Genomic DNA, 15,592 nt, shown 5'->3' on the forward strand with positions numbered 1-15,592 from the left:
CACAGAGACTGAGTTCCACATGGCTGGCCAGGTTCTAGGCATCCTACTTCCTATGCCCAGTTCCTTCTCAAATTCACCCCATTCAAATCCTGTTAAATAGAAAACTGTGCACAGCCCTTCCTTGTGTCCCAACATCCATATCCTCCACAAGAAACTCAGCAGTCAATTCTGAATTCTCTTGGCAACTTCATATATCTGAAACTCTCCCAAAGCTATTTCTAAAAATTCAGCAGTCCTCTAATTCAGCCATCTCCACAACCTGCCCATACACTCATTCCATACACTATCATTAAGATCAATTTTAGGTTCCTTGTGTCCTTTCAGATACTAAATGCTGGGCTCTTTCAGAAAAGATATGCTCATGACAGGTGACAGTGTGTAGAGATGCTGTAGTCACGGGAAATACTTGAAATTCTAACAGGTGGTGCCCAGGTCTTAACCATGACCCCTGGGCCCCGTGCATGGTAGGCCACTGCTTTACCACTGAGCTATGCCTCCAGCATGAGATCTAGCAACCTAAACTTTACTTATACCTCTTTCACTTTGGCTCAACCTCAATGACAATCTCAGACTACAATCCACATTATCAACAAGGCATTTATTCTGTACTGTTTCTTTAAAAAAAAAAAGATTTATTTATTTTATGTGTACAGCTCTTGCCCCGTTCCCTCTGGCCCTGCTCGCTCCAATGCGCTCGCTCCGTCATAATTCACTGTAGCTGTCTTCAGATGCACCAGAAGAAGGTGTCAGGGCATCAGATCTCATTACAGGTGGTTGTGAGCCACCATGTGGGTGCTGGGATCTGAACTCAGGACCTTTGGAAGAGCAGTCAGTGCTGCTACCTGCTGAGCCATCTCACCAGTCCCTATTCTGTACTGTTCCTAAATGTTCCTAATTGTAAAATTTTCTACAATTATTGCTCTTATTTTCCACTACAGCTTTGACTTTATCTTGGTCTCTTCACATTCTATTTGAATACATAATTTTTGTTAAAGTTGAGGTATCCATACTAACCCTGACCCCACCTTTGGAGGTAGGGGATCTTACTATGCAAACTAGGTTAGCCTGGAACTCATGGCTGCCTTTGCCTCCTGAGTACTGGGATTGAAGGTGTGAGCTATACTATACCTAGCTATACTAGCATTTATAATTACCATACTGCCTTCAATCGAATCATGAAACCGTTTTGTCTTCAGTCTTCTTCCAGGATGGACTCAAAACTGCACTGTACTCTTAACCCCTCTTAATTTCTCTACTCTACTGGCTGAGGCCAGCCTCTCATTCCTGCTCCTTTCACCCACATTGTTACACAGTAACAGGAAAACATCCCATTTGACCCTAGCCAAAAGCACTAACCAAGTGGTATGCTTGCTGGAATCCTTTACTGGTTAATGCTTTATTAGACTCCACTGCTAGGTTTCTAAGTTCTAGGTCACTAATGCAAAGTTATTTAACATTTTTAGTAAGTAACAGAGAATCTGTACTAGAGCTGGCATTTTGAATGCCAGTGAGAATAAGACATGCAGATGTGCATGCTGGCATTTTGATGCATACGGGTAGTGGCCACGGTATTTACATCGCTGGTAACAATTCCTAGACATCTGAAAAACTGAGCACAATCATGTTTATGATTATGTTTATAAAAACAACCAAAAGATGTCTGGATTCAGGCATGAAAAAGGTGGTAAAACTCAGGACAGGATGTCCAACAGTTAAACAAAGCCTCTACAAAAATAACATGAATACAGTCCAATCTCACCTAAAAACAAGCAGGAAGCATCTGGAAAATTAAGACTTTTATCATACTCCAGACAACCCGCCGAACCACACAGTGGAAGAGAGTTCCAGGAAGTTTTCTTATCTAAACACCTATAACATTGAAAAGATGGCCTCTAAGAGATCTCTGTTCAGATGGCTGACCATGGACCACCAAGCACACCAGGAAACAAAGGAAGGAAAATGACACCGGCTACTCCGGGTACTCAGCTTGGAGCCTACACCACGCTGACTCCATCTCATCAACCCACCTCCCATTCTCTTCCAATCGGTCCTTAACAGACGTGAGGCTGAGATGCTGAGCCTGCTCTGAGATTCTTGCAATTCAAGGTCACATTGCAAGAGACATCTCTCGCAAGCTGGACCAGACTGAAACGGCTCGGAACTTTCTCAGGAAACTTCTGAGAGAGGCCAAGTGCCGCCAAAGCACAGTCTATTGCTGTTTCTGTTTCTCTGGTCTGGACTATGAGTTCCCTGTCAGCACAGCCCATGTTTCTTAGATAGCTCTACATTCCCAACCCATTAGAGCAGCAATATTGGGGAAACTTATTAAATAACAAGGGCAAAGTGACTTCATCGCAGCCATACCTGACATGCCAGGACAGGTTATTCTAACTGTGTTTCATCTGGGACAAGGACCATGATTTTTCATGAACAAATGTAGCATGGGTCTGTAAGCCTCTCAGGCTTTCCTGATCTAAAAGGCAGCACACAGAATACCTGTGGAGTGGGTGGTGCAGGGCTAAAGGCCCCGGTGGCTACTGTGCGTGTGTGGTGCTTCTGAACGCATCATTCTCAATGAGCTACAGTTGTGGCAGCTATGTAAACAGTCATTTCTGAAACAAAACCTTCTGCTATTCAATTCATAAAGATGGGAACACTTTATAGGTGGCTCCCTGTATCCTGACTCTGGTACTATTTTCTCTTCAAGTTAGGTAGAAAAACTAAGCTTAAAACTTTTAGAATTAGAGCAGTAACCTCCTTTGGTCTACTGTTTTTGAATAAAGCTTATGAGACAACACACAAAGAAAGACAAACATCATAAAATAACTTTTATACAGGATTAGTAGATCTGTTTACATATAAAAAACAAAGGACCTCATTACAGTTAGATTTCACATAAATTACACAGATTAACTTTTAAAAACTACTATTCAATTCTTTTAAAGTCCCTTTTAAGTTTTCATTTTGAAGGCACAGTGCATGAAATAAAACAAAAGACTGAAGCACTTAAGACAAATGGGTGTTATGTCATAGAAATAGTTGTGGAGAGTTTTGGATCTGGGGAGGTATTCCGGAAAAAAAAAAAAAAAAAGAAGTAAAAAGAACATAAAAAAATACTATGTCACACCTCCAAAAAAAATCTGCAGCAAAGAATGTAGCTAGTACATTCACGTTATGCCATTTATAAACATCGTAATTGTCTGTATTTACATAATTTTTATCTAATTGCCTCAAAATGGTAACCTACTTTCAAATTTCAAAATCAAGCAGGATAATATTTTGAGAGTTAAGTGAAGCTATTAATGAAGTTTTTCCAAGTATAAAGGAAAAGTGTATTTGGGAGGGTTTTTGTGAAAAAACTAGAAACCCAAATTCAATTGACATTAATCAAAGGCCCTATTCACCCCCCCAAACTGCTATAATTAAAACAAATCAGAAACCTAGTTATCAATAAGTTGCTAGACTGAAAGATCATTGAATATTTAACCATTAGTGGAATTTTAGTAATAACAATAAAGGAAAAAGTTGGGGAAAATACTTGGGTGCTACCATAAAACAATCCACCAGAGACCCACACTGCAGGACACTATGACATGTTCACAGCCAAGAAGCTTCTGAGAAAGAGAGCAGGGACAAGACCTGGCCAGGTGTGAGTCTGGCAGACAATAAGCCTCTTTAATGCTGGGGACAGGTGAACATAAATGGAGTACAGAGCTGTGGTTCCCGAGCTTGTGCTAGCTCAAAAACACAGCAAGTTCAGACATAAGCACGGCCCTTTTATTTTTCACTCATAATTAGTTTTAAATTCAATATTCACTAATTCAGCAAATCTCATTCAGATGAAATTATCAAAGATTAACCAGCCAAGCACACTGAGCCAAGCATACAATGTTTCCTTCCCCGAAGCTAACAGAGTCCCAAAGCCAATTCTCTTAAGTGAGAATGGCAAGTGTTCTTCATTGGATCAGATCCCAGCACCATCCAGAGTTCACTGCTATACCAAAGCTGGTGTAGTTACTTGAGATCATCTTATCTAACCCTATCAGCACACGTGCATCTGCACAGGCAGAACCGTGAGCATCACCTGTCCATCACATTGCTTTTGTTAAGGAGCAGGGAGGGAAGAAGGCTTACAAACTCATCACCAGGACAAAGCAACATATGTGAGCAAAGGAAAGGCACATCTCAGACTGGGGCAAACTTCCTAATACTTGAGTACTGACACTTGAGTCCAGGACTTTGAAGAAATGGAAAGTCTCCAGGAGAAACACTGGAGGCATGCACTGCCCACCCCATATGGCTTCAGTGCCCTCGGCTGCCGAAGTAGTGTGAGATTAGATCGGTTTCACAACCCAAAGAAGGCTGGGCTAAGAACAAAGTTTGTAGTCATGGGTCTTGTACATTCATGTTCATAGGTGACAGAGGCTGTGGAGGCTGGATTTTCCACCTCAGTACATTAGAAGTCCATTAAAGACTCAAAACTTAGAGCAGAATTTGGGTTTCATTTCAGGAAAAGATGACTAAAAGAACTATTCTGTAATATTCATCTCTAAAAATGTTTCATACATACTTAAGAAGGCATGGCCTGTGACCAAGGTGTGGCCTGTGACCACTAAGATGTATTGTTAAAGACACACTTAACTCCAGAGAACAAGTGGAAAGTGTCCATTAGTGAACTCTAGAAAAGTGAAGACTGTCACATGAACTTGGTTTCTAGTTGTCCCAAGCAGGGCCCAGCCACAGGCCACTTGTTGGCTTTCTGATTTGGCACTTTTAAAAATAAAGCTGAAAAAGAACAATCCACATCATTTAGGAAAACATAAAGTATTACTGGAAGAAATAGAGTCATGTGCTCTTCATTAGCATTAACTGCTGCTAATTGTTCTGTTCATGTGCCGAAACGAGGATTCAGATATGCTGATGCCAGGACAGATTCCAGAACAGCTGGACCTAAGCCACCTAAGTGACCGCGGGTGGCTAACAGATACCACGATCTCATTAGAACCTTCCATTAACCAAGATCTCAACTTTATACAGTCACTTGGGTGCATTCCTCACCAAGTGTGGCTGAGTGACCTGGGTGAGCCTTTGGGGTAACTGATACATCAATGGTATGAATACAGTTTGGAAAGGTAAGAGCTAGTTTTGTGATCCCCTGATTTAGTACAAGTTCAGCAGCAACTTGGCCATTAAAAACATTCAAAGATATTAAACTGTTATGTCATTGGTAAGACTCACACTTACAAAAAGCATCATTCCACTGAACAGCATTCAGACAGAAAATAAAATACCAATCTTTTAGGTCTCTGCCTGACTGGCATTGAAGAGGACACCTTCACACCAATGTTCTATCACATGGCAGTCCTTCAGTTGACTTTTTTTTTACATGGAAAGGGCCATATTTCAAAGCTTAGAACTGAAAAATTTAACATAATTGGTTGACCCCCCCCCCAAAAAAAAAAAAGACTGTCAAAGGAATCATTAGAACAAAGAACTGAATTACTTTCGGAGGCCTATATGCAGAGGCCACACTTTCCATGACAGTATGCCATCACAGGGCGAAGGCTTGGGCTGGAGCATCAAGTGTAGACGTTTTGGATCCAAATAGGTTTCTTCCACTTCCAGACAGTTTCAGCAGTAGAATTCAGAACCTTTAGGTGTAGGATCATATGGAAACCGCAGGTGTAGACACAGAAGGGGCTGAGATGTAGGAAATGCTAAGGAACAGGCATTCCTAGAAGAATGAGTGCTTCACAGATAAAGCAGCAGCACCTATGGGTTTACCAAGATAAGACAGACAGCATCCTTGCTTCAGCTCCATCCCCCTTTCACCTCTACTCATGGGACATCTGGTGCCTCCACAGCAAAGCCAGTGAGGTCTCCTTTAGGGTGAGGATATTTAGAACTTTGCTAAACCTTACAAGAGAGGTAGTAAAATCCTGCTTAAAGCACACAGCCCACCAGTTCTGACCCAGCTTGGAAAAAGGTAGAAGGACAAATACGGAAGCCCATTTATTCCATTTCCTAATGTCAAATATGTTTAAGAATCATCCAGCCTCCATTAAACCTGAATAAGAGAAATCCCAGCTGTTTGCTAACTGGAGAAGAGAACTCCTCAGTAGATGGAGAAAAATCTTGAGTTTTTAAAGCTTTATGTCAGAGTCTGACTGGTGTCCCTGCCTTAATGTTTCTGGATTCTTTTGGCCTTTAAATTAAAGAGAACAAAACTAAAGCCACTAGTAAATGCCTGATGCAAAATACAACATTTACTAGACGGCTTTATGCTGTTTCCATAGAACCTCTGAAGAGCTCATCTTAAATAAAAGGGAAAGAAAGTGGCTGTGCCATCTTCTGCTGCACAAATAGAAATCAGATTTTTTTTTTTTTTTAAAGAAAAGGTTAAGAGTACTTTAAGGAAGGGAAGTTCAAAACTGCCTGTGACATTCAGAGAGTGTGAATCTAGCAGGGTAACTTCCCAAAGCTCTTTGAAGGAGGAAGGAATCTCTCTTCTTACTGCAGTGTCTCCCAAGAGCAGCTGTCATTTTGCTTGGTACTTATGCAGGGAGATATGCAAACCATGCTTTTCAATGTTTGCTAGAATATAATGTTTCCTCCTCTGTGTCCGTTTCATCCTGGAACTCATGGCTTAGGAGGGACTTCTTAGAGCCAGTTGACATCATGCGAATTTCATCTTCATATTCATCATGATGTTGCCGCAGCCGGTGGAAGCCATCTTTGTGTCTGTTAGACTTGATGGAGCAGATGCACCAAATGATGCAAGCCGTTAGGATCAATGCTGACATGGTAGCCCCTGTCCGACAAAACCACATGGGGGTGTTAACAAGCAACTACTTCTGGTGACACTTTTAATAATATGTTATTTTCCTTAATTTCATGCAATTAAGAGCAATTTGATTGTCTGGAGATGATCATCTGCGGTAGACCTGGTAAGCAAGCAGCCCAGGGCCCTATCTCTAGCATCTCAACAAACGCACCCTGTCATTCTGAAGCAGTGCACCTACTGTAGACCATGGGAGAAATCAATACGCAAACCAGAAAGCTCAGGACCCAGTCATTTTTAACTGCTTTAGGGTTATTTTTCAAGATAGATCTTCCTTTCTTCCCTCCTTCCTTTTTCTTTCTCCTTCCTTTCTTCCCTTGACTCTTTCCTGTGCTGGGAATTGATGCTAGGGCAAGCTCTCTAGCACTCGACTGTACTCCCATCTCCCCAGATTATTCTTTCTTCTTTCTTTTTTTAAATTTTTACTTAAAGATGTTTAAATTACATTTTTAGAAATTTATTTTGTGTGTGTGTACATATGTGCACACACGCATGCATGTGGAGTTCAGAGGATAACTTGTAAACATTGGTTCTCTTTCTACTGTGGGCTTCAGGGATTGGACTCGGGTTATCAGGCTTGTAAGCAAGACACTGCTACCTAATAAGCCATCTTGCCAGCATCCACCCATCCATCCATCTATCCTGGGTCTCACTGCATCTTAGGCTAGCTGAGACTAGTATAGTCCTGACTGGCCTCTAACTTGCAGGGATCCTTCTGTCTTAAGCTCTTTTTTTATTTTAAATTTGTATACACGATTAGCAAAACAGTAGTCTTTGCAAAAAAAAAAAAAAAAACCTGTCATGAAATAAAATATGAGTGCACAACAGCTAACTTAAACCATGGCTGCATCCTGATTCCTGTGGCTTTAACCATCAAGTTCTTTGTATTTTGCCAGATTCAGAGAGAATGGTTAAGCATCTCACAAGGGGCTCTGTGACCACACTGTCCTTCTAAGGTACCATTTCATCTGAGACCCCCACACCTGCAATAGAGCTTTTTTGGGGTTTTGCTTTATGTCCAAGTTACACTGAGGAATGAATGGAAGATCATTGTGTCAAACAGACACAGTACACTAGAACATTGCTTTTTTCCACATATTTTCCCCTTAACCTTTAAGTAATTCAAACAATGGCACAAATTAACCCTGGCAGGGAAGCATTTCCTCTTTCCTGGACCTTGAAAAACCAAAGAGTAAATTCTAGCAACCAGTATGATCTTGATATAAAGCAACACTTGCTTGTTCAACACTATTCAGTAAAACCCATTTGTGCCAACTATGGCTCTAGGATCCATCGATGCAGATCAACTCTATGTTGCCTGGAGCTTTTGTTTTGGTGGGGGGACATTAAATATAGACAATGCACTGAGCAGATACATATGAGATCCATGATAACTAAGATGATGCAAAAATGTAGGGTTGAGGTAATAACAGATTTTTCAGTAGAGATGAATTTGAGGATGGACCTGAAAAAGTTTGGGGCAAGTCAAGAGAACATATAGGACAACAGCAGCTCGGGAAAATCAGGTTTAGATAAGTATACTTTAGGGTAAAAGCAACTAGCTAGAGGTGCTTGTGGGGGCTAGCCGCTCTCAAAGTGTAATAGCAGAACTGGTTTTCCCGTCAAGTACTAAAAACTGAAAATCTTTACCTGACACAGTTACCACGAGTTCCCTTGGCAAACCAAATATTCGGTTATCTGTATCAAAGACTATTACCACAGAACTGGCTGCATCATGGTGCACAAAGACCTAAAAGGATAAAGTTTAAGAATCATAAAAAGCTATTTATAGGGCTGATAAGATGCTTGCAGTGAAGAGCATGGGTTGCTCTTCCAAAGGACCCAGGTTTGGATGCTAGTACACACACAGCGGCTCACAACTATCCACAACTCTAGTTCAAGGAGTCCAGGAATCCAAACCCTCTTCTGGCTTCTGCTGGCATCGTATGTGAATGGTGCACAGACATACAAGCAAATATCCACACACATCAAATGTTAAAATTAAATTTGCAAAAGCTACTTATGGGATACTGAAGCCCTGCGTCACTAAATGTTGTTTGCCTATAAAGCAAACCAAGAAGACAGACATGTATCATCTACACTATACAAATGCTATACAAGTTATTCTTTTGTTGCTGAGGAAAGAGAAATACCTTTTGACAATAAAAAGATAATAGATTCTTGTAATCAAGAGGTGGGCATACTTTTTAACTTCTTGCTTCCCAACAAGAGTTTCAAAATAAGACACAAGTGTTAATAACAATAAGCACTTAACAAATCCAACTTGAGTTTCTTACCTGTGAATGCTGTTGCTGGTATCCATCAGCAATGGCATTGATGTTATGGACCCCAGGAGCTAAAAGCACATGGAAATAACCCCCCTCTTTTGTGTGTATTTTTATTCCTTCATTGAGTACAATGACTGCTTTAGAGATTGGTTTACCAGTCTTGTCTTTTACTAACCCATGGACTCCTTTATGGACCTGAAAAACAAAACAAAACAAAACAAAACAAAAAAACAACAACAACATAATTTTCACAATGTCAGATATTTTAGAGGTAAATAGCTTAAGGCTTGATCAGAATCAACTAAGCACATGTATGTGCACATATACACACCCTACACAAAACAACATCTTGTAGTTACTAGTAGGACACATGGAATTCGAGACCACTATCATCAAATTAAAAAAAAAGGTAAGGGTTTGATGGGTGTATTATATATAGCTCAGGGTTGGGTCCTAACCCACCCGAGGCTGTCAGCCTGGCTAACCCTTTGTCTCCAGTGACTCTGACTCTGTTTGCTAATCAGTCAGTGCTTCCAGAGTCAGAGCCAGAGATAAGAACTCTGAGACAATGAAAGCCTAAAGCGTTAGCTAGTCTTCACATGCCTTGAATGCTTTCCTTCCATGGCAGCACTGACTGTGTGATCTTGAGCTTGAAGAACAAGAAGCTCCTAATTACAGCAGATATGTGACTGCATGGCATCTGTGGCATCTATTTTGGCAACAAAAAAGATGAATAAACCTCAGGCTAGGAGAGCTCAGAGGAGAGCGTGCTTCCCACCCAGTGTGAGGACTGGAGCTCAGATCCCTATAACCCATGTAAGAGGTTAGGTGAGCATGTCAGCCCACCTGTAATCCAGAGTTCAGGAGGTAGAGATAGGGAACCCTGGGGCAAGTTGGCTAGCCACATTAGTGAGGTTTGGGTACATTGAGACACATGTCTTAGTATATATATAGAAGAAAGTGACCTCAACCTTTGACATGTACACACGTGATGGCCCATGTGTAAACAGCATACACACATAAACTCTCTCTCTCTCTGCCTCTCTTCCTGCCTCTCTCTCTCTTACACACACACACACACACACACACACACACACACACACACAAAAGAACAAAATTCTTCTTTCTATATGCATTTAAAAATTAATGCTTTAATAAAGGTTTTCATTGAATGCACATTCCTATGTTGAAACCTAGCATGCATGAGGCTCTGGGTTTGATCCTCCGTAGCAGAGGGAAACAAACAACTCAAAACAAGCTCACCTCCACCAACATGCTAAGGAGAGACTTCTTGTTCTCTGCCCATAGGGCAGGGAGTTGAGCTGCACTTGGGAAGTAGCAGCAGCTTGTGTATACAGTGATTTCTGGGCAATGGCCATAGGAGACGCTATAATCCTGGAATATAAAGTCCAGAGTCAATTAGTACACATGAAAATTAACTCTGCAAAACAAATGAACTAAAAAGAAAATGTGTGATGTAAGCAGCATTTGTGATATGCCTTACAACAAATATGTATAAATCAGCATGTACAATAAGGGTCCCTTGAGGACAGTGACTGTCATGTCCACTCTGATGTGGCAGTGCCTCCCACGGTGCCTGTAAGACAGATAGTGTACTGGGGTTTTTCTGAACAAATGAGTTCACATGGAGAGCCAGCTTGCCTTTCAATTCTCCAACTCCCACTGTTGCTCACCTGGCACTGAAGGCAGAGGACAAGCACTTGTCTTGATCCTTCCAGTCTGAGCCTGCTGTGACAATGGCCACTGCTATAGTGAAGTACTTGGTCAAGTGCAGGAACCAGTTATGCAGACAGATTCCAAACTCTACTCGCTACCTTCCTCTCGACTCTCCCATTTACCTAATGATATCAACTTTCTCACATTGTCAACAAACTTCATCTTTTTTGTTATACTTTTTTTTCTTATTTTTGAGATTATAATGTAATTACATAATTTCTCCCTTTTCTCTTTCCAAACCCTTCCACGTACCCCTCCTTGCTCTCTTTCAAATCCATGGCCTCTTTTTTCATTGATTGTTGTTACCTATATTATGTACACACATATGTATATTTATATAGTTTTCTAAATAAAAACTGCTCAGTCTATATAATGTAACTAATATGCATGTTTCAAGAGATGGCTATAATAAATTGGTATGCTGTTCCTTGGGGAGTACTATTTCTCCAACTCTAAGCATTTCTAAGTTGCCTGCAGTTCTTTGTATAGTGTTGGGGCCCTGTGTTTTCCCCTACCCACTTTGGCAGGTCTACGGTAGTTGTCCTTGTTTGGCTCATTTTTAGGCAGTTACATTGGTGAGATTTTTATGGTTTAGCTTCTGCATTACTAGGAGACACAATCTCACAGTAAACTCCTTGATGCTCCCTGACTCTTACAATCTTGCCCTCCTGCAATGTTCTCAGAGTCTGTAAGTGCTAGAGTTGTTATCTAGATTTATCTATTGGGACTGGACTCTGCAACTCTGCATTTTGATTGGTTATAGTTTTCTATAAAGGTGTCTGTCTGTTGATGAAGGTTAAGGACTACATTTCTCTGTGATATAAGGATAAATAATTAGAATGTAGTTAGTGTTCATGCTGGTTAAGTAAAGTGGGTGGTTGTAGATTCTCCTCTAAGATCTGTGACTTCACTAGCCCTAAATAGTTAATTAGATTTCTAATACTACGTGTGTGGTTTCCTTCTTGTTGAACCTGTCTTAAGTCCAATTGGAGAGCTGTTGGTTACCACTAAGGTATTTGTGCCACTATTGCATCCTTCGGGTTACTGTGCCAGAAATTCCATTTTGATTTGTTTCACTATTATCCATAATTTCCAAATGCTGTCACTGCACTTCAGTATGGAAACTAAAACTTTATTTAATGCTTGATTCCTATTCTATTGTCCTTACCCTGACCGAGCAAAGCCCTTATTACTTGTCTAGATTATTTCAAACCAATTCCTTTGTAGTGCCTCCTTCCAAAGCATCCTAGCTCACTATTATGAACTTATTTCTCCTTAGCACAACTCAGATCATGTTCTTGCTTAAAGACTATATTCTTGCTCAAAACCTTCAGTGACTTTCCAATCCTTATAAAAACATACTAATTCAAAGCCCTAAACTCTTTTCCTTCTTGTCTCTATTTGATAAAGGCTACTCAGTAAACTGCTCACTGGCCTCTGCATATGCCACTTTCTCTTTCTGAGCATCCTGCTTCACTATATCTGCATCACAGACACTAGCCTTCACATAAAGGAAGGCTGTGGCTCTGTGGCTCTGACTTGGTATAACATTTTCTGTCTTTAAATTTTCATGATATGTGGAAAGATGCTCTCTTCTAGATCAAATCAATTAATTCTGAAACAGCTCCTTGTTTGACAGACATTGGAAATATTTTATCATTAATACAGCAAAATGCTTCCCACATAGTAAATTCCTTAAATATTTTTTAGATTTATTTTATGTATATGCGTGTTTTGCCTGCATGTACCTTTGTGCACCACATGTGTGAAGTGCCCACAAAGGTCAGGAGGTATCCAATTCCCTGGAACTGAAACAGAAGTACCTGAGAGCCAGCATGTTCCCAGCATGTTGGTGCTGGGAACTGACCCTGAAACCTCTGGAAGAGTACCCAGTGTTCCTAACTGCTGAACTAGCTCTGTAGGCCTCCACATAGTAAACTCTTAAAAAAGTAAAGAAACAAATGAAAATGAAGTCAATTTCCTGTTACTCACAAGAACAAACGATCAGTTAACCACACACTGTGTAATTATAAGTGCACTTACTAAATGGGGTCAGAAAGAAGAGCTATAGATTCAATACAACTCCTAAGTAAATCCAAACAGCCTTTTATCCAGAATATGAAAAGTCAACTTCAAGCCCAGCTGGAATTGCAAGATTTTTGAATAACCTAAACAATCCTTAAGAAGAACAGTGTCAAAAGACTTATAAATCATGGTTATAGCAAAGACAATACAATAGCAAAAGAACAGCTATAAACCCATGAACTACAAGTCTGGACAAATGCTTTCTGAAAGGACACCAAGACATCCAATGAGGAAAACCTCACATTTTTGACAAAAACAAAACAAAACAAAACAAAACAAAAAACCCATAAACATCTAGATCCCTGTCCTCCCATGAAACTAAGCTCCTCTCTCACACTGTATACGAAATGAACTTAAACAATAAAGCTAAAGCCATAAAACTCTGACAAGAAAAACAGAATCTTAATATGCCAACAAACCATGAGAAAGTAACCTGCATTCCCCCCAGGCCCCACATGGTGGAAGGGAACTGACCCACGGGCTGTTCTCTTGTTTCCACAAGTGGCACATGCTCACTTCCACCCCCAAATAAATGTAATTTTTTTAAAGTTAAAACAGCAGCCTATAGGATAGTAGTTTAAACTATTTGTAAGTCATGTAGATGAAAAGGATTTAATATGTGGACTATATGGAAAACTAACAATCCAATTAGTTAAAAAAATTAATTTCATTCTTACTTTATGTGTGTGGATGCCCTTTTGCCTGCATGTATGTGCATGTATATGTAGAATCTATTGAGGCCAGAAGAGGTCACTGGACTCCCTACAATTGGAGTTAACAGATGGTTGGTTATTAGCCGTCATGTGAGTGCCAGGAATTGAACCTGGATCCTTTAGAAGAGCGACCAGTGCTCTTAACCATCTCTCCAGCATCCCAATTAATAATTTAAAATTAACATTGTGCATGCACCCATGTCATAGTACATATGTGAGGGCAAAAGACTACTTGTAGGAGTCGGTTCTCTCTTTCCACTATGTGCATTATGGGGACTAAACTGAGGTCATAAAGCTTGGCAGAAAGCACCTGTACTCTCTGAGGCAGCCTGATGGCCCAAACCTGATTGTAAAGTGGACAGAGATCTGGATAGATAACTTCTCTGAAGAAGCCATAAAAATGACCAACAAGTGCATACAAAGTCAGTCCAATATCATTAGCCATCAGAGAAATGAAAATGAATCTCACAACCAGATGATGTTATGTCTGATAGGATACATAAATTAGAGTCACAGGCATTTCTGAGGATACAGAGAAGATGGAATCCTTGAATGCAGCTCATAGGTGTAAGATGGTAGACATGCTATAGAAAAGCTTGGTGGTTCTTCAGAACATTAAAAATGGAATTAAAGTAATATCTAGTAATGCTGTTCCTAGGTCTCTATCTAAACAAAGTGAAAACTTAGGCTTAAAGATACTATATGCCCATGTCTCTCAACATATAAATTGATAAACAAAAGATACTATGTATAATGGAATAATATTTTATTCTAAAGGTATGTGATATGTGCTATAAAATGGATAAACTTCAAAAAATTATGTTAATATAAGAAGTTAGATACAAAAGGATTAATGGGTAAATTCATGTAGGAGATACTCAGAATAGGCAAATTCCTAGAGATAGAAGTAGCAGCTAGCAGGAGCTGTGGGAAGAGAGAACAGGGAGCCGCTACTGTCAGGTTAACTGAAGGCCTGAGTGTGCTGAGGAAATCATAAGGTGGATGCCAGATGCAGGCACTCTTTTGTCTTAGAGGAGGTAGCTGCTTTCACTCAATGACCAGCATTCTTGCCCATCTAATCGTGTTCTCCAAAGCATACCTTCATGCTGCCCAGGTGAGTGTGCCACTCGGCTCCCCGCATTACTCCTCCAGGTATGTTCTCATCTGTAAAAACCACTGTGAGATGTAGGATCAACAAGACCAAAGGCTCTCCTCTCCCCCACACAATCAACCAAAACAAGTAACCCAGGGTGGGGGAAGTACCCACCTGAATTATTTGGGCAACTGGGCTGACCCATGTGCATCGATGGATGGTTATTTGCATAAAGAGATGCCAAATGCTTTAATGTTTCTTTGTTTTCCACTACCAAGAAGAAAAATTTGAAAGTCAGTGGAAAAATTGAAAAGATTTTTGCTCAAGTTAAGGATTGAGGATTGGAGTCCTCTCCTCTCCTTCTAGTAAGTTCTGCACCCCACTGAAGTTTACTGAGCAGTTACCATAAATGACAACATTGATTTGTTTAGTACTTAGGAGCAAACATCTTTACATTAAAAAAATACTAATGGTGAATTTATACAACAGGTCACAATATAATATACAATCTTCTTTTGGTCTTATTGTACCTCAATTCTGGACAACTGGAGCTTAATAACAATATTCCTTGTAAGCTACATTAAAACGACTCAAACTGTCTGCATTTTCCATGACCTGGGGGAGATTCAACAAGCAACTGTTTAGCTTACCACAAGGCACAGCCCACTAGGCAAGATGTCAAGCATAGGAGGGAGTGGTTTTGAGTACCGTCACTATGCCAGACTTGCTTTTGTATTCTCAAAATCTACAAACAGCGCTGGGTGGTGGTGGCACAGCCTTTAATCCCAGCACTCGGGAGGCACAGGCAGAGGCAGGCATCCTGGTTCCAGAAACA

At 40.4% G+C, this 15,592-nt stretch overlaps 1 protein-coding gene across 3 annotated transcripts in view; it reads right to left on the minus strand.

The window, feature by feature from the left end:
• Positions 1 to 2,810: 2,810 nt before the first annotated feature.
• Cpd (carboxypeptidase D) overlaps positions 2,811 to 15,592 on the minus strand; it is an 88,559-nt gene continuing 75,777 nt past the window's right edge. For all 3 annotated transcript variants that reach the window (XM_031355087.1, XM_031355086.1, XM_031355085.1), the window contains 6 exons: positions 14,932 to 15,027; positions 14,764 to 14,828; positions 10,393 to 10,524; positions 9,139 to 9,324; positions 8,492 to 8,591; positions 2,811 to 6,811 (listed from right to left, as the gene is read on the minus strand). In XM_031355087.1, the coding sequence (XP_031210947.1) occupies positions 6,585 to 6,811; positions 8,492 to 8,591; positions 9,139 to 9,324; positions 10,393 to 10,524; positions 14,764 to 14,828; positions 14,932 to 15,027 (806 nt within the window). In that variant the 3' untranslated portion in view covers positions 2,811 to 6,584. The remainder of the gene's footprint in view (positions 6,812 to 8,491; positions 8,592 to 9,138; positions 9,325 to 10,392; positions 10,525 to 14,763; positions 14,829 to 14,931; positions 15,028 to 15,592) is intronic.

The sequence above is a fragment of the Mastomys coucha genome, unplaced genomic scaffold, assembly GCF_008632895.1.
Source record: "Mastomys coucha isolate ucsf_1 unplaced genomic scaffold, UCSF_Mcou_1 pScaffold5, whole genome shotgun sequence".
Classification (NCBI taxonomy): domain Eukaryota; kingdom Metazoa; phylum Chordata; class Mammalia; order Rodentia; family Muridae; genus Mastomys; species Mastomys coucha.